Consider the following 25,724-nt stretch of genomic DNA (forward strand, 5'->3'; position numbering starts at 1 on the left):
AGCTCTCTTTAGTGTCAATTCCAGGTGGGACCTCCATAAAGACTTCTTCCTCCAATTCCCCATTTAAGAAGGCATTCTTTATGTCTAATTGTTGTAGGGCCGGTCAAGTTAGGCGCAGAAAGAGAGCAACACTCGGATGGAGTTTAGTTTGGCCACCGGAGCGAAGGTTTCTTCGTAGTCTATTCCATATGATTGTGTGAATCCCTTAGCGACTAGCCTTGCCTTGAAACGATCAACACTACCATCGGCGTTGTGCTTAGCTGTAAAGACCCACTTACATCCCACCAATTTCTTCCCAGCTGCAATTCTGTATATTCCCAAGTTTTATTCTTCTCAAGTGCATGAATTTCCTCAAGAACCGCTCTTTTCCACTCAGATTGAGCAAGTGCCTCATGGATATTCTTGGGAATTTGAATGTCGCTCAACGTTGAAACAAATGCCTTGTATTTCGGAGACAACTTTTCGTAAGACACAAAGTTGTTAATGGGATGTTGAGTGACCGTCTCTTCCCTTCCTAAGAGCAATAGGCTGATTAAGATCATCAAGTACAGCAGAATTTTCTGAGTTTGCGAAGCATTACCTTCATCGACGGTGGGTCTTGAACTCGGATCTGTCTCTTGAGCCGGCCTTGATGTAGTACGGTCCTCCAACTCCTTTTGAGTCTTCCGCCTAGAGTAGACAATTACCTCTTTATTTTTGTCTTGTGTAGCATCTTGAATGGGTAGACACGAAAGACTTTCCGATGTTGGATGACTCTCGGATGTTGGAATGGGTAGATACGGAAGACAAGGAGAATTTGTTTGTTGTGACCCGAATGACTGAGAAATGTCCCAAAAAATAATATTCCTCACAACTCCCCCCTGAATGATATTTTTGGAGTGAAAGGGCTGGTGCTCAAAGAAGGTAACATCCATGGTGGTATAAAAACGCTTTGTTTGTGGGCAATAACACTTATATCCACTTTGATTTGGAGCGTATCCTAGAAACACACATTTGAGGGACTTAGGATCTAGCTTGCTGCGATGTTGCTGATTTATATGAACAAATGTTGTGCAGCCGAATACTTTGAGTGGGATATGTGAGGCAAAACGAATATGTGGGTAGGTATGAAGTAGCCTTTGAAATGGTGTTCGGAAATCTAGAACACGGGAAGGCATACGATTGATGAGATATGTGGCTGTTAACACTGCTTCTCCCCAAAATGTTTAGGAACATGAGTGGCTATCATAAGAGAACGGGCGACTTCCAAAAGATGCCTATTTTTTCTCTCCGCCACTCCATTTTGTTGTGGAGTTTCTACACAAGAGCTAATATGTATGATACCTTGGCTATTTAGATATGACCCGAGCTGTGAGTGAAAGTATTCTCTCCCATTATCCGTTTTGAAAACTTGGATTTTTGTGCTGAATTGGGTTTGGATCATTTGGTTGAAGGTTTGAAAAATTCGGCCAATATCTGATTTTTCTTTCATTAGAAAAAGCCAAGTGAGTCTTGTGTGATCATCAATGAAGGTAACAAACCACCTAGAACCAGTAATATTATTGACACGAGAAGGTCCCCAAATATCACTATGAATCATGTGAAATGGATGAGAAGACTTATAAGGCTGCAAAGGGTATCAACTGCAGTATGTTTGGATAATTGACACACCTCACATTGAAATTTTATTGAATCTTTATTGAACAAAGAAGGTAGCAACCTTTTAAGTACGAGAAATTGGATGATGACCTAACCTAGTGCCACAATCTTACTTCACTCTCTTCCTTCGCACGAGATGCTACACATGACATCTTCTTGTTTTTCCATTCGAGGCATTAACTCGCAGAAGGTAGAGGCCGCATCCATCTCAAGATCGCCAATCGTCATCCCCGAGTTCAAAACCCGAAATTCACATGAGTGTGGGAAAAATTTAGTAGTGCAGCCTAAATCTTTGGTTAACTTGCTGATGGAGAGAAGATTATAGCTGAGTTTGGGAATAAATAAATCGAATTAAGTTGTTATATCTTTTGAAATAACCACCGATCCAACACCAGCCACCTTTGAGCAAGAACCATCAAAGCAATTCGAACGCTAGTGCCGTTTTGACATGGATTGTACTCGTTGAACACCGGTGATATCTCCGGTCATGTGGTCGGATGCTCCAAGTCTACAACCCAAGAGGTGATTTTCTCTGTTTAGCACTAAAGGCATTTAGAGAATTACCTCGTTGAGCTATTGTTCTTTATCTTAACCCTTCGAACGGGTTGCCTTCCGAACCGATTCCTATAGCGAGCTTTTTCAGCATCTCCAGTTGCTCTTTGTTGAAGGGACTCGAATCTACCGAGCGTTTGTTTCGGTTTGGACTATGTTGCTTACGCTCTCCCGGTCTTGAGTAGGACGTGGGCGTGGCTTCCAATCATCGGCCGACCATGAAGTTTCCAGCATGTGTCTTTTGTGTGACCTGTCCGTTTGCAATGATCACACCACTGACGACCACCCTTTCGCTGGTTGTTGTTGTTTGACCGAGGCCTCAATCGTAGGATAGGATGGTTGAGATCCTCGGGCTATTAAAGCAGAATTTTCTGGATTGGTCTGGTTTTTGAACAACCAAGCATCACCTTTCGCCGAGTCTCTTCTCTCCCGACCTCGCAAAACTTCTCGTACATTAGGTAGGGGCTTTATGCTCGAACCCGTCCACGTACCTCGTCAAGCTCTTGATTCAAGCCTAACAGAAATTTATAGATGCGTTCTCAATCTTGAATCGTGTACCGCTTTGCTTATCTTCAGGACAACTCCACATCATATCTTCCGGCATGTCAAGTTGCTGCCAATGACGCATAAGTTGGTTAAAATAATCAGTGATTTGAAGATTCCCCTTGCCTTAGATCATGAAGAATGCCCTTGATCTCGAAGATGGCTGAGGTGTTATCTTTGTTGGAATAAGTTTCATGAACAGCATCCCAAATCTCCTTCGCTGTTTGGTAATACATGAAATTCTCCTGTTTCATTCGTCATTGAATTCGGCGTGCCAGGACATCACCATGTTATTTTCCACCTTCCATGTTCGATAGTTTGGGCTTGTCGCCTCGGTTGTACGGCAACTCCAGTTAGGTAATCTTCTTTACCGTTTCCGCAAACGAAAATCATGACAGAATGGGACCATTGATTGAAGTTGTGACCGGTAAGTTTATGACCGGTGATGAGAAGAGTTCCCCTTCGGATACATTGATAGGTTGGGTAATCAAAGGAGAGTTTCGAGCTTTAGGGTCCGAGGTTTCACTCTCAACCTCGCTTGCCATGGTGGCTCTAGGGTATTTTGTCATGGTGGAAACGCTCGAGATGTGGTAGAAAAGAATGGTCCGGATCGAGCTCGATACCATGTAGAAGTTTAGGAGAAATTGTTCTAACTTTTATTCTCCGAAAGGGCTACGAAATTACATGAGGCCTCGGCCTTTTATAGCTGCTCGTCCAGCTAATTATTTTGTGCTAACTCGAAGCAAAAAGCCGATATACTAGCCATAAATCTGGTTAGTATCTCGCTAGTTTAAAAAAATTATCAGCACCCTAAAACTTAGGAAACAAATTCCTAAAAGCTAACAAACAAAATCCTGAAAATCTGGAAACAAAATAATCGAACTTCTACTCGCTAACTAAAATATCCGGATCTGGTTTTCAACAATATGGGATCTCTATTTTTAGTTGGAACAAGCTTTTGGCTTGATTTTATGATTTTTCTTGGAGTTCCTTTACTCGTTGACTTCTGTTGAAGAATTAGAAGAAAATCTCGAAGATCTTGAGGAAAATCTGTCAAAGAATTAGATGAAAATCTTAGAGATCTCGGAGAAAATCTCGAGATACGAATATTTTGTTTCCATTTATTTTATTTCTTTTTAAGGATTAGGAAGTCAATCGCTAGAATTAAGAAGTAGGAAATCTGTTTTTATTTCTTGCTATTTTCTAGTTACTGTAGGCCCTATTTAAATGTTATGTAAGTATGATAAGAAATAAGAAATGGAAGAAACCATTTTTCTTCTTTGAAAAACCGCAACTTCATAAAATCAGAAATTGTAAACTTTTTGGGAAGGGCAGGGATCAGTTCTTTGGCATGCGGGGTTGCATCTCTGCTATCAATCTATTGTAGTCTGAAGTTTAAATGCCACTTTTCGCATCTTCTATTTATTGCTTAATCAAAGAGTATTCTAAAAATATGAGAATATTACAGGTTAACTCTTTTGAAATGATCCTATTTTCAGGTGGTGAAGCTCCCTTTTAGAGCTTGGTCCAAAATAAAAAAGCTCCCTTTTGGAGGATAAAAATAAAAAATATAGTGTCCAACAGTTAGTTTTTAGACCAATTGACAATGAGTACACATCTATATGCGCAATGCACTTCCATTCACCTTTGCATTTTTTGAAGCCAGCTTCTGTGATAGTGAAAGTTATTCTTTCTAGGCTTATTTTTGGTGGATGGAAATACACTTGTAGGGAAAAGTTCCAAAAAGAATAACAGAATCAATTGATTGCGAATTCCTGATAGACTAATGCGTCGTGCATGCTTTTTTCGATACTCATTACTTTGACAGAAAAAATAAAGCTACTGAAAGAATCTAATCATTCTTACATTCCCCCCAAAGTTAGGGAGAAGGTCCCGTTTATGAAGGAGGTCATAAGGACCACTTTACCCTTTTTACTACTTCTAACACTCCCCCTCAAGCTGGAGCATAGATGTTAATCATGCCCAGCTTGTTACAAATATATTCTATCCTTCCATTACCCGAAGGTTTAGTAAAAATATCTGCAAGTTGTTCACCGGTTCGAATATGATTGGGAATGATCATTCCACTCTGCAACTTTTCCCGAATAAAGTGACAATCAACCTCAATGTGTTTTGTTCTCTCATGAAACACAGGGTTGGAAGCTATATGTACTGCAGCTTTATTGTCACACCATAGAGTCATGGGTACCGAAGCTTTGAAGCCTATCTCGTCAATAACTCGTTGAATCCACACTAATTCACATGTTACTTGTGCCATAGCTCTATATTCTGACTCGGCACTCGAGCGTGCAACAACATTTTGTTTCTTACTCTTCCATGATACTAGATTTCCTCCAACCAAGGTACAATAGCCGGTAGTTGATCTTCTATCATCCGGAGACCGCCAATCAAGATCGAGAATCCTTCGACTTTGCTATGACCATAATTTTGGTAAATAATTCCTTTTCCTGGAGTCTTTTTCAAGTACCTCAATATCCGAATAACTGCATTCCAATGAGATGTATGAGGAGAAGATAGAAACTGGCTTACCACACTAACTGGAAAGGCAATATCTGGTCGAGTGACTGCAAGATAATTCAGATTTCCTACCAGTCTCCTATATCTCTCCGGGTTATCAAGAGTTTCTCCTCCCTCAGCAGCTAGTTTGACCCCTTGTTCCATGGGTGAATCAAGAGGTTTTGATCCCAACATACCTGTCTCATTAAGCAAATCCAGCACATATTTTCTTTGTGATAGAACAATACCTTTATGTGACTGAGCAACTTCAATTCCTAGGAAATACTTCAATTTTCCTAAATCCTTAGTCTGAAACTGTTGCTGAAGATAAATCTTTAGTTCAACTATACCAGTCAAATCATCTCCCGTGATGATAATATCATCAACATACACAATCAAGAACGTTTGCCTCCCGTGATTGTTTATAAAAGAAAGAATGATCATTTCCACATCTAGACAGTCCAAAAGAAAGTACAGCATCAGAAAATCTTCCAAACCATGCTCGTGGGGATTGCTTCAAACCATATAAAGACTTTCTTAATTTGCAAACCATAACCCCAGACTCCCCCTGAGCAACAAACCCCGGAGGTTGCTCCATATAAACTTCCTCATGAAGAGTACCATGCAAAAAGGCATTCTTAACATCAAGCTGAAATAAACGCCAGTTATATGTGGCAGCAAGGGATATCAAAATACGAACAAAAGTAAGTTTGGCAACAGGAAAAAAAGTGTCTAGATAGTCAATTCCATAAACCTGAGCATACCCTTTTGCAACAAGTCGTGCTTTTAAACGAGCCAGAGAACCATCGGGATTAACTTTCACAGCAAATATCCAACGACAACCAATAGCAGTTTTGGCTGAAGGAAGAGGTACCGTGCAAACTCCTCATCAGACATAACAACTACCTTGCCTTCAGAAGACTGTGGAGAAGAATCAGTACCAGAAGCAGTATGTGCAAACTGTTGTTGCTGCACTGATCTTCCATGTAACTTATAACAAATTTTTTGAATATGGCCAGCTTTCCCACAGTAATGACACGTCCGTATGGCTCCTGAGTTGTTAGTAGACACGTGCTGTTGGCCTTGGCCTCTCCCTGGTCCTTCACCTCGGCCACCACGTCCACTATATCCTTCACGATTTCCTCCATCACTCCTGCTATCGCTACCCGATCGAGATTGGAACACAAGAGCTGAACTATCTGCCATAGGTGTAATATCCTGAGGAGACTCACGAGATACCCGAAGTACCCGAGCAAACGTATCCGTGAGTGATGCGACAGCCTCTCCTCCAAGAATCTGAGACTTAACAGTTTCATATTCAGGACCAATGCCTGCTAGATACACCATTACGGCCAATTGTTCTCTTTGAAGTTGCATTTGCTGAATATTGGCTGAAATGGGAAGAATAGCATTCAACTCCTCATACATTCTCTTAAACTCAACAAAGTATTGCGTCATAGGACGTCCCTTCCTTTCAGATCGGTAAAACTCCTGCGATAACTCATAAACTCGTGACAGGTTATTCTTGCCAGAATATAATACATTCAAATATTCCCACATTTCTTTGACCGTGTCGATATGAATTACTAGATCAACTATATTATTTTCCATAGCGTTTAACATCTGACCAAGGATGCATGCATCAACAATATCCTAATTTGCATCATCTTCGGGTTTCGGCTTAGTTATGTGTCTAATCTGATTCCTCCCTGTCAAAGTAAGCTTCACAATTTTCTTCCATTGATGGAAGTTAGAACTACCCACAAGCTTCTTATCAGTAATTCGATTAGACGAAGAGGACATCACCTCAGTCATCACAAGGTTATTCCTCTCAGAATCACCCATCCTTCAATATCCCAGCAGACCGTATACTGGCACAACAATTCAGCACTTCAACAGACCATATATCACAACAATTTAGCAATCCAACGGACCGTATACTGGCTCCCAAGCCTCGTCAACGTTACCAGCCTTCCTCCACAACTCCACCAATCGATAAATCATAACCCGATTGATCAAACATCCATAATCTAAGGTCTAACAACCAAGCAATCTAACCTGGCCAGTATTGAAGAGCGACAAAAGCAAGCAAGGCAACAACGACAGCATAGTCCAGCAACAAAACCACTGCAGGCAACTATGAAAAGGCTAAGAACACCTTCCTGCCAGCTTGAAATCCATCTTGAAGAATTTTCATTTGCTTGTCATTCCATCGAGGGACAATAACACATGCTGAAACTATTGGCCAGTTTCACAAATTTCTTGCATAAAGCAATTCCAGAGGAACAATGGAACAAAGGAGGAACAGAGGGGGAGAGACCTTCAGTTCACGGAGCCAAGGAGACCTTCAGTTCACATCAATGGTGAGGAAACCTCCAATCACCAGGCTCGCGTGACTCGCACGACCTGAATCGCGCGAGCTGGAGCCCCACGTGAGCTGGGTCGCGCGGCTGGAACCCCGCTTGAGTTGGGTCGCGCGAGCTGGAGCCCCGCGCGAGCTGGGTCGCGCGGCTAGAACCCCGTGCGAGCTGGGTCGTGCGAGCTGGAGCCCTGCGCGAGCTAGGTCGCGCGAGCTGGGTTGAGCGAGCTGGGGTCGCCAGCGACGGGTTGTTCTGGCGACGGCGACGACGCCGGCGACGGGTTGTTCCGGCAGCAGCGGCTAGGGTCGGGGCTCTGATACCATGAGAAATAAAGAGAGAGAGAGGGAAAAGCTTGTCATGTATTCACAACTAGTGTCCAATACATATACCAAAAATAAGACCTAAAGGTCATAAGGACCACTTTACCCTTTTTACTACTTCTAACATGCTTAAATGCACGCTGACTGAAATTACTGAACCAACTGACCCTATGCCTTACATCCCTTATTTATAAGAACTGGTACACCCATCCCTATTGATGTGCTGTGACCAGAATATACCCTGATATTGGCAGTTTATGGCCGTAACTACTTGCTCCTGGATTTTTAAGGATAAACGGAAATAATATATATTCTGTCTTCTTCTTTTCTCATTGTCTTCGTTGTTATTTTGGTTTACTATTTTTAGACAGAGAAGCCTCTTCTTCAGGAAACAGATCTTTTCCGTGTGTCTAAACCAAGCTGCTCTAATACGGTGGCTTCAGTGCCAAGTCTTACGAAGACAGACTTGATGCCGATATCTCTGAGTCAAGTAGACTGCTCTGTGCTGCAAGAGTTGCCTGAAGAATTACGAGATGGCATTCTCCAGCAACTTCCTGCCCACCGGGGACAAGATGTCTCTTTGATTGCTCACTTCAGTGGAAGTGCAGACATATGTCAGGATAACTCAAATACCGAGAGTCCAGACAAAAGTTCAGGTTCAGTTCTGAGAGAGACTGAACTTTGGATAGGGAATCCTCCATGTTGGGTTGATAGATTCGAAGTCAGCAATTGCTTGATATTGAATAGGTTGGCTGAGACATATCAAAGATCAGGAGCACCTGGAAAATTGTCATCAGTTCTGCAGAGGTTTATTTCTGAAATTCCATCCCATAAGGATATGACCACTAATGATTGGAATGAAGCTACTAGCAGCTTGTTTGAGCTTCTGAAGCAGTACATTAAGTTGAAGATAGAATGGGACATTGAAGAGGTCTATATTTGCTTTCGCCACATTAGAAGGTATCCATATACACAATTTAGGATTCTTTTTTCCTTTCTGAGTTTGCTTTCCTCGCGTAGTGTTCTTCCATAAATTGTCTTTTCCTATAATAGAAAATATATGATCATCCAGCATATCAACAAACCTTGTTCTCAGGTTTGAAGCAAGTAGTTATTTTTTCTGTTTTCTCAATGTACTTTTTATTCTCAATAGTATTTGAGTTGGGGATGTTTAGCGCTATCAGCATGGCTGCTTGGAATCTAATCTACCTCTTGTATGAAAATTCCTCTATAAGAAGACTGTCTTATTAAGTGAAGTTAATTAAGATGCAAGTATTGAACATCCCTACTTCATGTGAACTCAGATCTAGATAAATTGAGTAATATTTGGCTCCTTTTGTCCTTCAATGCTTAAGATTCTGATTTCTATAATGTATAGAACATGAACACTTCTTATAGCCTCTCAGTCTCCGTTTGTTTCGCGGAAAATGAATTATATGGAAAACATTTTCTAAAATGATCGCTTGCATCGCTTGAAATAATTAGCCAAAGAAAAATATTTTCGTTATCGACAACAATCTATGTCTTAACAATTTCCTGTACAATGAAGATATTTTTCGTTTATTTAGTTTTGTAAATGATTCAAAAGATCATTTTTTGGAAAATGTTTTCCAAATCATTCATTTTACGAGAAACAAAAGGAGCCTCAATATAAACTAGTTTTCTTCGACAAGCTCGCAACCGGAGCAGTTATTTTTTTTGTTTACTAGATCAATATCGTATGGGGATTTTAATTTTACGGACTTTTTTTGGCATAGAAGCAAAGTGAATTGCTGCCAGTAGAAAAGGACTTCTCTAAATTGTGGGATGTGGTGTTAGAGGGAGGACAGGAGACTTCACTTTCTCTCTTTTTCTTTGGTGGTTAAATAATTTTTTGTGGGTGAGATATGCAGGACTTTGTAGTTTGCTGTATTGATTAGTCTGTGGGAAAATATGCTAGTAGCATTCTGTTTCCAAATTTTAAAAAAAAAATGTATATTTTGATCAAGTTTCTCTTTCTATCTGTTGATTGCTCCATTGCTTTTGTGCAGGTTAGCAGTGAAGTCGAAATTATTCCTCCAAGTTCAGAATACCGTCTTTCCCTACCTTCAAGTTGGTGGTTCTTCATTTTGCTTTACGAATTCCGGTAGTACAGCTTCAACCTTGTTCATCGCTTGGCCTATACATAACAAGTCTGTTTCCTGTTTCTCTGGCATTTAATCTTTCAGGCATCTGTTGGTGAAAACTATGGAGGAAACCTAAATATTTCTCTGGAGTAGTCCATTTATATCACATGGGTTTCAGTGTTGATTCTAGCCAGCTATTGAACTCTGGAATATTTGACAGACTAGTCTGGATTTTGTCCATCACAACGGTGTGTAATATACTTGCCTTACTTTCCTTCACAACGGTGTGTAATATGCTTGCTTTACTTCATGGTTAAAGTATATAAGATTGGTGTAACTAGGAAATAGTTCATTCTTTTTCTTGACTAAACCCTTTGGTGTTTTAGCAGGCTTACTGAACTTCCTTTACCTGTTTCCTGAAAACAGAGAAGACAATGTCTCATAGTCTAAACCTGGCATGTGGAAACAATATTCGAGTTGAAACATTGTCATTTAGATGGTCATTGGCATGGACAGGAGGGCTTACTTTTTAGTGATTTTACAAGGGAACATGTAGAAGAACAAGGATCGGTCATGGGACAAGGAACTTGAGACTGACTTCATGTTAATGAATCATGGTGACAGCATTACCTTGTTTTGATTGTTAAGACAGTCTGGTTCCATTTTGTGAAGATGATTCTAATATTTATATCTGTATGTAATTGCATCTTATGAACCATACAATGTTATTAGCTGATGGTTAGTGTGAGACTGGTATTGACATACATGCTTAGTGATAGTTGGAAGCAATCTTCTCGCTCTTGATTCCTTATATTGCAGGGGAATTGAGCCTTATTGGTCTACTCTACGCATGCACTGCCTGTCATGATCCTGCCTCAGCCTCCTGGATTTACGTAAATAATTGAGTGGAAAAGTCAAGGTGGTTGTGCTCTTGTTTGGATGTTTGGTGATCCTGCTTGAAGGTGGTATATTTGATTTTCACAGATCTCTTTCTTTCGGGTATATTTGATTTTCACAGATTCTCTTTCTTTCGGTTTTCTTTTCAGGCATGCATCTTGGGTAGAGCTGATCAAAGTGGGTGGCAGCAGCTCTCTATGTTGCGGCTACAACCTGATCCATCATCTTGCGCATCACACACGCGATTTATGTATCGTGGAATTATCTGGGGACTGTTTAGCCCACTCGGCATGCCATTGCTGCCCAGTACCGTCGTCTGGTCGGACCAAGGTGCACAAGCTACATACACTCTTGAGGGGCCACAGCATGGAAAGTGTTAGTAGCTCTAAGAACTACAAATTAAGTTCCACATTGGTTTGTGTTTGATAACGTTATGAAGTTAAGTTCTACAATGGCAAGCGAAGAATCATTGACCAAGCTATTATTTGTGGTGGCATTCGTCAACCTTATACTTTAGGTTCCAGAAGCACCGGTTTTGCAGCGCATACGTCGACCTTATAGGTCCTTGGTGTACTTCATGTTTCATCCTCCTTCTAAAAGTCAATTAGGTTTGGTGAAGTCATGAGAAGCAACGTGAAATGTGAGGACAAGTCAAGGTCCAATATGCGGGCTGAGTGGTCGATAAGGTGGCTATTGAATCTGGACCACTTGACCCCTCCCCAATATAAGAAATGGTTTTTGTCTTAGAAAAGATATGAATCCATTCGTTTGCTACATCATCAGCTTAACATTCTGTTGTTGGAACAGATGTAAATCCATTCCTTTTGCTACACCATTGGCTGGATGTTTTATTGTTGCAACCAAATATAAATCGGTTAGTTTACTAGCAGAAGTTTTGGTAATAAACAAAGCTTGGTGTTGTTGCTGTGGTATCTAATTACCTTAGCAGCATTTTAACAAGCTCATGCTGTGGAGTACACGGTGCTAAACGACGGGTCTTCAACAGCCGGTGGAGCAAGATTCGATGGTGAAATCGGCATCAAGTACACCAAGCAAGTAATGAACTCCTCCACTGTATTCATTTGGCAAATTTTCCAAGAATTGACCTCAGAGGACAGAAGAGATGTGCAAAACGTAAGTGTATTTATTGAACCCATGGAGGGGGTGGCATATGCCATTATCAACACGAATGAAATTCACGTGAGCTCAGAGTACATAGGAAACTACTCCGGTGATGTGAAAAACAAGATAACCGGGGTTTTGTATCATGAGATGACGCATGTATGGCAGTGGTTCGTAAATCGAGAAGTGCCAACTGGTTTAACAGAGGGGATATCGGCTTTGCGAGGTTGAAGGCAGGGTATGCACTGAGCCACTGGGTGAAACCGAGGGAGGTAAACCAGGGCTATGATGTCACAGCACGAACAAGAAGATGAAGAGTGGTTATAGCCCTGAGTATATTGTTGAGTTGCTGGGGAAGACAGTCGATCAGCTCTGGAGTGACTACAAGGCAAAATATGGAAATTAGGTTACTTTCACTGCAATGAAGAAAGTCCAAATAATTGTTTTCCAGGGGAAAAACAACGTTAAATGCAAAATCATTCTCTGTATTGTACTGATCCAGAGAAGTTCAAAAGGAGGTGATGTGTGGTTAAAGCTAAAGCGCTCCTCATTAACAATTTGCTGTGTGATATAAGAGAAAGAAAAGGTGAAGGTAAAAACAATGAAAGAAAATGGGTATCAACAAATAAGCATCTTCTCTGGGAAGGAGCAAGTTTGCAGAGGAAGCAAATCCTTGACTGGGAATTCAAGCGCTTCATTAGCGTAGAATTGTTCTATAACCAGCGAATACTGACGAACTTAATGTTACTTAGGACAACCGAAAAGTCATCATACACCCAACTTATTTACCTCTCGATTCTCGAAGACCATTAGCAAAAGTCACCACAGTGAACATATCCAACAGTATATACAGTGAGGACGCCTGATCAACCAAAAAGAAAGCCAAAAAAACATAAAAAACAAGAATTGCCATCTGCATATGGTAGTTCCATAACCAGCTCTGTATTAAGCAAAGTCGAGAAAGGCTCAGCATAATCATCATCCATGATCCGAAGTAGACAAACCTCCAAGTAGATTCATCGCCAGACCAATGACTCATCAGTGGAACTAACCATCCAAGGCAGCATAAAGTTGCTGATGAATTGGACATTATACTGGAACTTCAGAGCGTTCATAAGTTTTGATATGCATAAGGACTCACAACAGTAAAGGAGGGGGGACCCAGAGGAACCTCGATACACTAAGCCCAAGGCTCAGTTCAATTTCCGAACTAATGAGACTACTTCACCGATTCCTTCGAATTTCCGCCTTTCCTTAAGAAGCATCATGGCAAAATTGAGAGCTCGGCGCTCGCAGTCTGCACGCTTACCAGCATCGGTTATGGACTCAAAATCCTCCACATGTGCAACCCCAACAATTCTCCTGAAATCGAAGATGTATGAAGGCAAACAGTAAGTATTTAGACAGCTGTGTATGCTCGAAATGTGATATTTGTCCTGAAAGCTACTAAGAAATCTAGCAAGTTCAGAAACTACATATAAGCATTTAAGGAGCAGGAAATGCCACATCATTTAGTTGCACCTTATCATTTTGGCAGCACCAAATCCAAGGGTATCATGGAATAAATCCTTCATGAATTTCCTCTGGACCAGCTCGAGCAGCACATCATTGTTATAGATTGCTGGCAGATACGCCTCACCAGACCCATTCTTGTGTTCATTCCAGAGGCTTACAAACTTCTGTTGGAATAGATTCCACGTCTCTTCAGTGCTTTGCAAAATCCATTCCTTGTATGCCTGTATAATGTGTGCATTTATCGTACAATTCATTAATATATCATCGATGGCAAAAATAGCTTTATGTTCCCTTCTTCTTCTATAGTAGTCTATGAGCATGAAAGAGACAAAATGACTAATGGAGGAGAGCCTAAAATGATCTTATTTATTACTGCCTCTATCTACCAATTACAATTGTCCATTCATCTCTACGATTACTGAAACAGCAGAGCAATTTTTTTTTTCCTAGGGGTGGGCGTAAAAGAACAATAAACTACAAGTAATTATCACAAGAGAGTATATTTTCTTTCATATACATAGAAGTATGCAAATCTCAAGTTAAATTCTAGCTGCATGAGCAACAGATATTAAGGTTCACGACATAATAAGCAATAGTAGTCATTTAGGAGTAAGTAAGAGAAACCAATTTACAGAACTTTGCAAGGTCAAGGACTAGAAGATCTATGAGACATAAGCATAAAGACAGGCAGATATTTCATTATTTAAAGCATACCTTTCTGTCGTTCCCTTCATTTGCATGACCATCCTGAGAGAAGAATGACAAAAACAAATTTCCTAGGAAGGCTCCAACATCAAACCCCATTGGCCCATAAAATGCGAATTCTGGATCTATTACTTGGGTCGAATCTTGGGTAACCATGACCGAACCAGTGTGGAGATCGCCATGTACCAGTGCTTGCGCTCTTTCACAGAACCTGATATGTACGTCCCACAAATCATCAGCAAACAGATGATGTTTCACTTCATTTAACTTTTCTGAAAGAAGGATACAGTAGCTTCTTAGACAGTAACATTACATAGATTTCAACTCGGCTATTTCAAGCTTTAACTCATTGTCCTCCCTTACAGCCTCAGCATCAGCATCCAGATAAGGTGAAGTCCAACGGTTGTATTGGGATACTTTGTAAGGGTCAGAAAAAACAACCTGCTCAGTCAGCCTGCACATCTCGACGTTCCCGCAGAACTCCGCTACTGCAGTGACAATGACAGGACAAGAGTGTAACCACACATTAGTATAAAATAAAATAAAGAACAAAAGAAGCCAAACGCATTCCGCCTTAGGAAAATATCAGAGTGGAATAATGCAACGCTACAGATGCTCGATTGACATTAGAACTTATTTACCTGCGCGTTTGTGCTCCGTGGTGGAATGATACAGAAGGGACGTGCAGAAAAGGGTTCTTGCCATATATTCTGAGATGTGCTCCGCGAGTAATGGGTACTCAATTCCAGCAATCAGTCCTTTCCTCAGGATTATATGTGGAGGCTCTAGGTAGCGCATGCCCATCAGAGACATAGTACGGTCGAAGTGATAAACCTCCGGAACATGATCCGGGCACCAATGCCCATGCTCTTTCAATGCCACTACCTCGAAGTATGCTCGCTCTTTCGTCATTGGCCATGATTCCCCGATGCACCGAATGTAAGGGAGAGCCTGCAAATACGGGCATACAATTACCACACGGGAAAGAACACCGGACCTGTAGATTTGAACCAACAGAAAGGAACACCTTCCCGGCAAGACCCGAGAAGTTCGACTCGAAGCCATACAACCCAATAGCTACGTGTTGAAATTTACAAGCACCGGTGGGATTTACAGATTCCACCAAAACAAAGAATGAAGCAAGGCAACATATTCTTATCTGCTAAGAGTAGGATCACCCCAAACCCCAGGGAAAAGAAAATAGACTCTTACCATTTTCATCATCATCCCATCTCTAAATTTCTTGATATTCAGCAAGAAAAGAAGCCACTTTAGATTTGATTTCATCAAACTCGTGTAAAATACATGAGAACTAAAATCCCATAATCAACAACGACACGCTTTCTGATCCGAATTTCGATCAGCCCAACTTCCACTGATCATACATAAAGAGAGACCTCGGCCACCCAGTTACGAAAAAATCCCTTTTTTTGTTAAGCAAAAGAAAAAATGAAAGAAAAAACAATCACCTGCTTGATGACGAAAGAGCCGGCAGAGCCCACGACGATGTAGACGAAGTTGAGGTTGCCGTCCCCGACTTCTCTGATCTCCAGGCCATCGAACCTGTTCCCCAGCTTCGAGGCGAGAGCGGGCGTGCACTGGATGTACTCCACCAGGGACTTCTCGTCCAGCGGCCGGAACTCCGCGAATGCCATCGGAGCGGTACGTCGCCGGCGGCGGCGGCGGCAGGCACGGCGGGGGGGAATCAAAGGGTCCGAGCTGGAACTCGTGCTCGGCGACTCAGCTCGGCGGTGGCTCAGTTTTGCGAGGTACGCTGGAAAAATGGGAAGAAGATGCTGTGGTGTCTGAACCTGGCCTTCTTCTTTGGACAGATTAGGAATAAATTACTCATTGACACTATTTCGTTGACTATTCATATATAGTTCTCTGTTCCTTTCCTTTTTTTCTTTTTTTTTTGTTGTCGTTTTGTGTGCATATTTTTACTGATTATTTTGGGAGGGGAATGATCCACGCCGTCTCGGTTTGTCAAGCCCGGCTACTCATTAGGGCATCAATTTGGGCCTAACAATTTATTATTTTATTACTCCTTCAGAAAGAACCAAATATTCCATCATCATCTTATTAGAAAATGGAAGTCTTAGGCTCAGTTTGGTGACCCGAATTTGAGTCCGGGTAAAATAATTTGTTACCATATTCGGTATTTGGTGATATCCTATGGGCCGGAAAAACTCGGCCATATCTGGAAATGATGGATAAGGAATCCGATATAAGGGTAAGATATTTGGCTCGGATTAAAAAAAAATTAATATCATTCAACAATAGAGTGATGGAGTGACACATCCGCATATTACTTCACTAGCCACTGCGTGAAGAACACCATTGCAACAACCAATCATCATCGCTTCCAACTACCATGAGATTGCTCGCCTCCAACCATGCCCGATCGTCATCGCCGGCTAGACGATCGCGTTCCGACACTGAAAGTGAAAATAAGAAGTTATATGTCACATGGCTAGCATCATTGAAAAATTCAAATGCCCTCACGAGTTCACCGAATCCTTTGATGTTATAGTCCACAAAAAACGGCCTGTTCGCCCTTGTCACTCTCTGTTCTAATGCCATTGATCTCCTCTTTGCCCCTCACTACCCCCACATTGTCGGCTTTAACATTAAGTAGTGCCTCGAGCTTCACATGCAGCGTCTACTACCCCATCGCCATCCTTCACCTCTACAGCGGTCGCTGCTACCACATCATCCAATAACATAGTTAATCATTTTTTTTTCCAAATTGAACAAATTAAACATATTATTAAATTATAATTTGAGTTGATTGTCTCATGTGGATCATTCACATGTAATGTTGTTTTTGTCACCATTCAAACAAGCCAAATTGCAAATTCCATCAACTTGAATTAATGGACGGACAACATTGAACATTTTCACATAGTTCAGGGATTAAATTGAACATGTAATTATATCGAACAAATTAATAGTTTATGGACGATATCGCATATTAAGCTAAATTTTATAGATTATATTAAATAAATTAAAAATTCGAAGATGATACAACAACATATTGAGTCAAAGTTAGTAACCATTCGTGTCGTTATCTCGTAAATTTTCACCTCCCACGCGCAATTGCGAGGTTAACGATGCGGTGGGCCCCATACACGATCCGGACCCGAACCATTAAAGGTCAAGACGGGTCAGGTTTCGCGAAGCATATGGGCCGAACGGCCCATCATCGCGTCGCCGTCACTTTTGGGCTCGGCCTATCTCATCCCATTAAATACCGCGAGCCCAAAAAGCATTATTTGACCACAAATTAAATCCGACGTGGAATTTTCGAGCACGAAGTTCCGTCACGTAAAAGAAAAAACCAAAAAAAAAGAAAAAAAAGGGAGAAAAAGAGAAACGAAAAAAGAAAAAATCGAAGAAATTGACAATGACGAGATGAGCTCCGAATCTGCCGCGATCGAGGCAGTTGCTTCGCTCTCCCGCCTCGTCATCGGATGCTTGGAGTAGACATGGTGCTGCGCCCGTCGCGTTCCGCGGCGACGGCGGCGGCGGCGGCGGCGGCGGTGCTGCTGGTGGCGACCGGCTTCGTCTCTCTCTGCAGCTCCGACTCCGGCGAGGGCATTGCCCTCGATTCATCAGCTCCCCTGGCCCGATCGCCGTACCGGACCCTGTGTTCCCAGCTCATCGAGCCCGCCGGTTATCCTTGCTCCGAACACACCGTACTCTCTCTCTCTCTCTCTCTCTCTGTCGCTTTCGATGCTTTGAAGTTTCTTCTGGTTGCATTTCCGGCGAAACTGGAGAGATAGAGAGCTCGTGTATGGTTGGAGAGGGTTTGGCGCTTGGTCCCACTTTTTTCCGAGTTCCGCTTCGATAGTTTGCGAGTTTCTTCCTTGTTTGAAGAACTCGAGCTGTAGGCACAGGGATTGCCTTCCGGAAATTCCTCGTTTCCGAATAAGTTTGTGCTTTACCTGAATTTGACGCGTCTGAAATTCTAAATCCTGAAGGATTTAGTTCTATGGATGTTTTGAATGCATCGCGAGCTTCAACTCTCGAGCTTAGCTGCAAAGGAAGGCAATTTTCTGAGTCGGTACCTTTCTAAGCTCAACCACGCCACGCTAGTAGCCTGTACCAATTTCTTCTCTGGAAGATTTTCAGTTCTTTCTTCTTTGATTTTACGTTGGGCGAGTCTAATTTTCTTGTTGCATGTCGTGGTTGCCAGCTTCAAACGAAGGATGGTTACTTATTGGCTCTCCAGCGCGTCTCGTCGGGCAACGGAAATTTCGGGGCGCAACGGGGTCCTCCTGTTCTACTTCAGCACGGGCTTTTCATGGTGATTCCCATTCTCCCTTTTTGTTGTTGGCTTGATCCACTTCGCTGTGAGAAAGGCATTTTACTCCATTGCTGCAATTTGGGATGCTAAAGAAATTTATAAGTTGACAACACAAGGTTTAATCGATCTTCTAGGCTGAAATCTCTGCAGTCTTTAGATTGGATTAGTTCCTTTTTCCTCATGCTCGTTTCCATGTTTTCTGCGTTCTTTAGATTGGATTAATACTTGTTTCCCCTTTTTTTTAGTTGTGTTCTTAGTAATTCTTTATTGATACGTCAGTAAGCTGGTAATATCTGAGCTGGTAATTGTTTTCTGTCGGATTCTTGATTCAGCTGCTTGTCCACTTAAGCCTATGCATCTCCTCTGGAATACTATCGTTCTGGAGTTTCTATAACTGCCGTGTTCTACAACGTATAGGAAAACTGACGGCAAATGACTTTAGTTGAACCGTTGACAAAGAATCTTCCAAGAGATTATGCATGGTTCCTTGAAACTCTGCATTGCATCACCCTACTATGCCTGAGACTCCAATGCACTATAATCTCTGGTCCAGGTTCTGTCATCTGATGATTACTTCATTGAGTTGTCTTGTACAGTAGTTGTATCTTTTGTGCGTGATATACATCGTGTGGTTGCTTTATACCTTTTCCAGTCATCTCCAGTTGTTATGCATCGAATTTTTCACAAGCGCATCCCAAAGTTGCATGCATTCACTTTACTATCTCAATGCAAAAGTACTTATGACACTGTAAGCATTGTGGTCCATGCTGTTTTTAGCTTCGATATATATTTGTCAACACCAAGTATGACCGATTCACTCACATCTTTTCCTAAATAACCAATTGCAAACAGGCAGGTGATGCATGGTTCCTAAATGCTCCAGGCCAATCACTAGGCTTCATCCTAGCAGACCATGGTTTTGATGTCTGGGTTGGAAATGTACGTGGAACACACTGGAGCCGTGGGCATGTATCTTTGTCAGAGAAAGATAAGGTATTGTGTGGTTTCTTGTTTATCTTTCGATCTGCTTGTTGGATTGCATGGTATGAGACTATGAGTGTACCCACACATCTCAAAACGGGCATGCTTGGGGCATTTGGCTTCCAAAAACTGTATAAGTTTATTCATGGCAGCTGAATGAGGAGATTTTGTTCTGTTTTAAGCATGTCAGTGTAAACTTCTATGAATTCTGCTCTGATAAGTACCTTTTTCCTGCAGGATTTTTGGGATTGGAGTTGGGAAGAATTGGCACTGTATGACCTTGCAGAGATGATACGCAATATAAGTTCGACAACCAGCTCCAAAGTTTTTCTTGTTGGACATTCGCAGGTTTATACATCTCTTCTCTTGAAGTTGATTGGCTGATAAAAAGACAGAGAGAGAGAGAGAATTAGCTGCACTTGATTTTGTTGTCTTACTTGTGAAACTTTGTTCTTTTGTTTCTTCATAGGGAACAATCATGTCTTTGGCTGCTTTAACTCAGCCTGACATTGCAGAAATGGTAGAAGCTGCTGCCCTTCTATGTCCAATATCATACTTGGGACATGTCAATGCTCCTCTTGTTCTTCGAATGGTCAGCATGCATCTTGATCAAGTAAGCAGTTCTTATTCTCTCATGTTGCTTTGTATGGCTTCCCAACAATGAATACATGATCCCACATGCTTTTTTCTTGGACAGGTGGTTGTTGCGATGGGAATTCATCAACTCGACTTTAGAAGGTTTAGCCCACAATTCTTCTCTTATGTTTAATTACATTGAGCATTACATGTTTCTCACTTTCATGATTTTTTTGTTGTGTAATCCAATAGTGAAATCGGAGTCAACCTTTTAGATTCTGTGTGCGATGGACACATAGAGTGCAATGACTTGCTGACTTCCATAACAGGTCTCTCTCTCTCTCTCTCTCTCTCTCTCTCTCTCTCTTCCCCCCCAACAAGTGTGCTGTTGTGTATGGCTGGTTTCAACTTTTCTGAAACTATAGAGTATGAAGATACCTGTTGTGGCTTGTGCTGAACACCAATTTTGACAAGTGGTTGTGCTGACACTGCAGGGAAGAATTGTTGTTTCAATAACTCACGAGTGGACTTCTATTTGGAGTATGAACCCCAACCATCATCCTCGAAGAACATGCGCCATCTTTTCCAAAGTATGATTATTAAATACTTTGCTATATTGCTGGCCACCAATTCTAATTGACATTGTGCTAGCAATAGAAATAGATTCTCGAGTTTTTTTGCCTGCCTTTGTTTGAGTACTTTTTGTTCATTTAATTGTGCTCTGTAATTGGATTATCTTAATTTAGCTTCAGCCATAGTATACAATGTTGAAAATTTGTGGATTGGTTTAAAGTGACCTTTCAACTTTAAGACCTGCCACTGAGTGTTGGCACTTTTATGAAAGGCTTCTTTTTTTCCTGACTATAAGTGAGACATGGTGTTTAAGAACCAATCTTTTTTTCTCTTTAGTTCCATGATGATCTTTTGGATTGGCTCTTCTAATTAACACGCCATTTTAGTGCATGTTTTTTTTTTCTCAACCTTTTGGTGACAATAGCATCAATCAATATGGTTATAATTGGTCATGACTTCTTTCCTCGAGTATTTTGTTCAAAAAAGGGATTGTTAAAGGGCTCTTACTATGTCTTGTTTTCACTTCTTTATGCTTCCATCAATGCTATATTGACTTTTTTGTTCTCCTTATGACTGGTTTCTAACATTTTCTTGTTTTGCTTGGCAGTGATCCGCAAGGGCAGTTTTGCCAAGTATGACTATGGAATGTTTAAGAACATGAAGGTATATGGGCAGTTGAAACCTCCAGCATTTGATCTTAAACACATCCCACAAACATTGCCATTGTGGATGGCTTATGGAGGCAATGACGCGTTAGCAGACGTGGCGGATCTCCAGCTCACTCTTGAAGAATTGCGGTCCAAGCCAGAGTTACTGTATGTAGAGAACTATGGTCACGTAGACTTTCTTGTGGGGTTGAAGGCGAAGGAAGACGTTTATGACCATATGATTGGATTCTTTATGTCGTTTGGAAAATCTTCAAGTTCTTGAACTGATAGACTCCTGCAAGTTGTAAGCACACGCCCGACATAAACAGTTCATCAGAAATGTGCGAAAGTAGTGAAGTTGTATAGAAGTCGTGTATCCACCAGCATCTCTGTGAAGTTGATGAGGCCAGGATGTATCTAAACAAATACTGGATGATTAAGTTTCAAAGAAATGCCTACGAGTCGAAATCAAGTCAGATGTGCCGGCTCTCAAATGAATTCGTATCGGGAGCTGAAAGTTCTTACCGATAGTGAGCTCTGTCCTTTCCTTTTCATTTCTTGATCTGCTGTTCTCTAATTCCATAAATCGATCTCAGTCAGATAACAATCTCTCACATTATATCAGGAATTGCCGTCCTTTGCTCAGGCTTAATTTAATTCGCTTGCACGACGCCGGCTGTCGCCCACCAAACCGATACCCGGAGCTAAAAGTAGGATTCCGCATGGAAAGAGGGAGGATAAATACAATCACACCGCGAGCCGAAATAAATGCCCGAAAAGCCGTCGCCGCTATTGCAAAAAGTCCTGGCTCGCCTTAAGCTCCAGTGCACGTTCTTGGCCAAGCAAATGGTTAGGTAAAATGACCGGGGACAGTTGCCAATTCTTTATTCAGATGGTCACGTTCCCAAGACCGGACAGTAGACCTTACACACGCACACCCTCCTATAAAATTTACTATTCTTTATGGCCCGGAGGGATTGGTTGAGCTATGCGTTTTAGCTGATCCCCTTTATAAAATTCCTAGTCGGTCCAGATGCAGCAAGTGTTAGCTGAACTTAACACCAAATTAAACAACATACATAGTACCACCAGATCCTAAATCACCCAACCCTCCATTCGCTGTCAGTCACTTCCCGATTTTCTAGGGACGAACATTCAGCCTGTTACCTCTGATCCTGCGATGCTGCTGCAGTTACCTGGGTAATCAAAACCTGCAGTTAAAAGTTAATCCCAGTCAATAAACAAGTAATCGATGATCCCGATGTGACTCTAAGAAGGCTTTATTTTGTCGATTGACCATGAGGATGTTTATTTACCCTGTGCCGTAGACACCCCATACCCCCCCCGCCCCCCCCCCCCCCCCCCCCCCCCCCGCTTAGGGAAATTAATCTTTCTCGACGAAAAGCTAATAGATAGACCACGGCTTTTTGAGTCGGAAACAGATCGATGGCTCAGACATTTCTTGAACAATTCCTTTCCATTATCGTGTCGATCTCACGATCGATGGCTCAGACATTTCTTGAACAATTCCTTTCCATTATCGTGTCGATCTCACGTATTCGTCATTTTACGATCGATCGGCGTGGTATACTTAATTACGCTAGCAAAGTGGTTGAAAATGAGAAACTCGTCTCTATAAGCATTATTATGTCGCGATGCTGGATCTCATCTGAATTAGCATAGAGCTCGCGTGCATAGAAAGTACTCGAGTTTCTTATCGGTTCTTCCCAGATACCTTATTAAGAACCAAAAAACGAGAATAACAAAGGCAAGAGCGGATGAACATATAAAATTAGATTACAAATTGCTACAAGATTTCAAGAACATTGAGCCAAAAAGGTAAGACCGTCCCGCCCTATTCTATCGAAAGCAAGATTTATCCCCAACAGCATCATCAGGTTTGGTACAAAATTAATTCGACTTATTTTTCTCACAATGTCTGATCTGGGTCGGACCTTCCAATCGAAAACATCCACGTGTCAACGCCGGCCACGTCGCACGTCCTCCTTTTTATTTTATTTTTTTATTTTTTGTCATTCCCTTCCTCCCTTTTAGGAGGAGACCAGCTCTACCTTTCCATTGGTCATCACTGCTCCTCCTCTGACCGCCTCCGGAGCTTCAACCACCGCCGCTGCTGACTTGCCCCTCTTGGCGAGCGCCACCTCCACGCTCCTCCTCTTGACCTCGTCCACGAACGCTTGTATGTTCCTGTCGGAGGACCCTCCCTCCGCCACGGCCGCCTCCGCCGCGGCCTTCCACTTCAGCGCGTTCCTCTTCATCTCCGCCGCCTTCTCCCCGACCGTCGCCTCGAGCAGGCACTTCTCCACCACGTCGCGCGTGATGAGCTTGTCCTCCGCCTCGCCGCGGCACATCCGGACCCCGACCTTGAACACGTCCACCAGGTACTTGGCGTCGGTCACCTGGTCCCCCCACTGCGGGAAGGCCACGACCGGCATCCCCGACGCGAGCGCCTCCATCGACGAGTTCCATCCGCAGTGCGTCACGAAGGCCGCCACGGCCGGGTGGGCGAGCACCTGCTCCTGCGGGCTCCACTGCACCACCTTCCCTTTATCGCCGGCCTTCTCGAGGAATCCCTCAGGCAGCGTCAGCACGGTGTAGCCGGAGTCCTTGTGCGGCGGCTTCATCACCCACAAGAAGTTCACGCCGGAGTTCAATAGCCCGTACGCGATCTCGTCCCACTGGTCCTGCTGCAGGTACACCACGCTGCCGAACGAGACATACACCACCGACCCCGCAGGCTTCGAGTCGAGCCACCCGATGCAGTCATCAGCCTTCATGAAGTCGCCACGCACATTCGCATTTGGAGCCTTTGGGTTCTTGAACAGCGGCCCGACTGTCTTAATCGGGCTTATCTTGGACATGTACTCGATTATCTCGAGCTCGAGCTCCTGGAACGTGTCCATCAGTATACAGAAGGGCTTGTCGAGGTTCTTGTACTGTCCGAGGATTGCCCGGCGGAGGAAAGGGTACGGGGTTGTCGGGTAGAGGAAGCTCGGAACCTCGTCGTGCTTGAGGAGCGGCATGCACGGGAGCTGCACGTCGATCTCCATCGCCGACTCGCTCGGGAATGGGACGAGGCCGTGGTAGTAGTGGTAATAAGCGGCGAAGCACGCGCAGGACTGGACCCAGAGCATTGCCGAGGGGAGGCCGAGACTCTCGGCCACGTCGGAAACCCACGGGATGAAGGGGTTGTTGATGAGGCACGAGACGGGGCGGTTGCGCTCGCTGTTGCGGCGGATCATCTCGGGGATGAGGACCTTGCCGACCTTCTCGAGCTGGGGCAGGTACTGGTCGAGGTCCTGGCGCCGCGGCTCATCCTCGTCCCACCCGTCCTCGAAGAACTCGAAGCGGATGAAGCCGTCGCCGACGGGGGCGGGCTCGTCGCCGATGTTGCTGGCCTTGCGCATCTGCTTGCCGATGCTCTCGGGGGTGGTGAAAGTGACGAGGAGGCCCTTGGAGGCGAGGCGCTTGCCGAGCCGGAGCAGCGGGTTGACGTGGCCTTGGCCGGGGAAGGAGACCAAGAGCACGTGAACCAGTGATTCTGCATCAGACCGCATTTCTTTCTTCTCTTCCTTTCTTTTCTTTTGTTTGGAGCTGTAAGAGAAATGGCGTGTATGTGTGTGTTTGTTTGTGTGTGTGGTGCGATGAGAACGGGGGGAGAGACTGCGGTTATATACGGGCTGAGAAACGTGATGAGGTTTTTGGGGGATGCATGGGTTTGATTAGGAGAGACTGTTAGGTGGGGGCGCAATTACAGAAAGAGGGTCGAGACATTGAAGGTTTGGTTTAAGAAGGCCAATCCAAATCAAAGTGTCAAGCTCATTAGGATTAGAACAAAAGTCTGGAACTGTTATGCCGTGTCTCATCTCTCCGGCGTAATGGATCTGACTCAGCGGACGATGTAACACTGTCCTCGTGATCATGCAGCATATGAGCATATGCCCACGCAAGCGCACCAAGGAAATAAGTGAATTCTTTCTCCTTTTACAATGATCACAAACCATCAATTCTTCGATCTAGAATTCATGTACGTCATTTCCGACAATGGGCAACCACCCCCCACCCCCCCCCCCCCCCCCCAAAAAAAAAAAAAGAAGCAAAGGTTTTGCCCATCGTGCCTTGTCTTGTCGTTGGTGTCGGTATTCGAAGTGGGGGACTGATCTTTCCGCAGGTCTATATACAGACTTCTCCCGATCGATGATGTCCCGCTTACATGACGATGATATCATGTTTATGCTCGCTTAAGACATCGATGAAGGTCCGTTTCACATTGATCGTCGAAACATGATTAATAAACAACATGGGCAAGCGGTGAAAATCTCATGAGCCATGCCTCCCTGCAA

General features: G+C 43.1%; 4 protein-coding genes across 5 annotated transcripts; 1 reads left to right on the forward strand and 3 right to left on the reverse strand.

Annotated features, from left to right (window-relative positions):
• Nucleotides 1-5,076: 5,076 nt before the first annotated feature.
• Nucleotides 5,077-7,446, reverse strand: LOC130135515 (uncharacterized). The gene is made up of 2 exons (XM_056304989.1): nt 6,125-7,446; nt 5,077-5,764 (listed from the first exon to the last, which is right to left on the reverse strand). Exons 1-2 carry the CDS (start codon nt 6,871-6,873, stop codon nt 5,077-5,079), a joined length of 1,437 nt encoding a protein of 478 aa, XP_056160964.1. The 5' UTR covers nt 6,874-7,446.
• Nucleotides 7,447-12,977: 5,531 nt separating this feature from the next.
• On the reverse strand, nt 12,978-16,114 carry LOC115692714 (methylthioribose kinase). Its single transcript, XM_030619663.2, has 6 exons — nt 15,744-16,114; nt 14,916-15,225; nt 14,588-14,762; nt 14,284-14,485; nt 13,576-13,790; nt 12,978-13,416 (listed from the first exon to the last, which is right to left on the reverse strand). Exons 1-6 carry the CDS (start codon nt 15,927-15,929, stop codon nt 13,248-13,250), a joined length of 1,257 nt encoding a protein of 418 aa, XP_030475523.1. The 5' UTR covers nt 15,930-16,114; the 3' UTR covers nt 12,978-13,247.
• Nucleotides 16,115-17,676: 1,562 nt separating this feature from the next.
• On the forward strand, nt 17,677-21,885 carry LOC115692753 (triacylglycerol lipase 1). Of its 2 annotated transcripts, none has more exons than XM_030619712.2 (9): nt 17,677-17,972; nt 18,473-18,583; nt 19,436-19,576; nt 19,802-19,912; nt 20,034-20,177; nt 20,262-20,302; nt 20,393-20,469; nt 20,635-20,730; nt 21,321-21,885. In XM_030619712.2, the coding sequence occupies exons 1-9, from the start codon at nt 17,748-17,750 to the stop codon at nt 21,641-21,643; spliced, it is 1,269 nt and encodes a 422-aa protein (XP_030475572.2). In that variant the 5' UTR covers nt 17,677-17,747; the 3' UTR covers nt 21,644-21,885. The 2 variants fall into 2 exon arrangements, with proteins under 2 accessions (XP_030475572.2, XP_056160771.1); XM_056304796.1 differs by lacking the exon at nt 17,677-17,972 and adding an exon at nt 18,073-18,340.
• A 1,235-nt stretch (nt 21,886-23,120) lies between these two features.
• LOC115668499 (gallate 1-beta-glucosyltransferase 84A24) lies at nt 23,121-25,036 on the reverse strand. Its single transcript, XM_056304795.1, has one exon. It carries the CDS (start codon nt 24,936-24,938, stop codon nt 23,412-23,414), a length of 1,527 nt encoding a protein of 508 aa, XP_056160770.1. The 5' UTR covers nt 24,939-25,036; the 3' UTR covers nt 23,121-23,411.
• Nucleotides 25,037-25,724: the final 688 nt, after the last annotated feature.

This window comes from Syzygium oleosum, unplaced genomic scaffold (assembly GCF_021117445.2).
Source record: "Syzygium oleosum isolate NSW1041296 unplaced genomic scaffold, Sole_v2.1 Sole_v2.33, whole genome shotgun sequence".
Lineage (NCBI taxonomy): Eukaryota > Viridiplantae > Streptophyta > Magnoliopsida > Myrtales > Myrtaceae > Syzygium > Syzygium oleosum.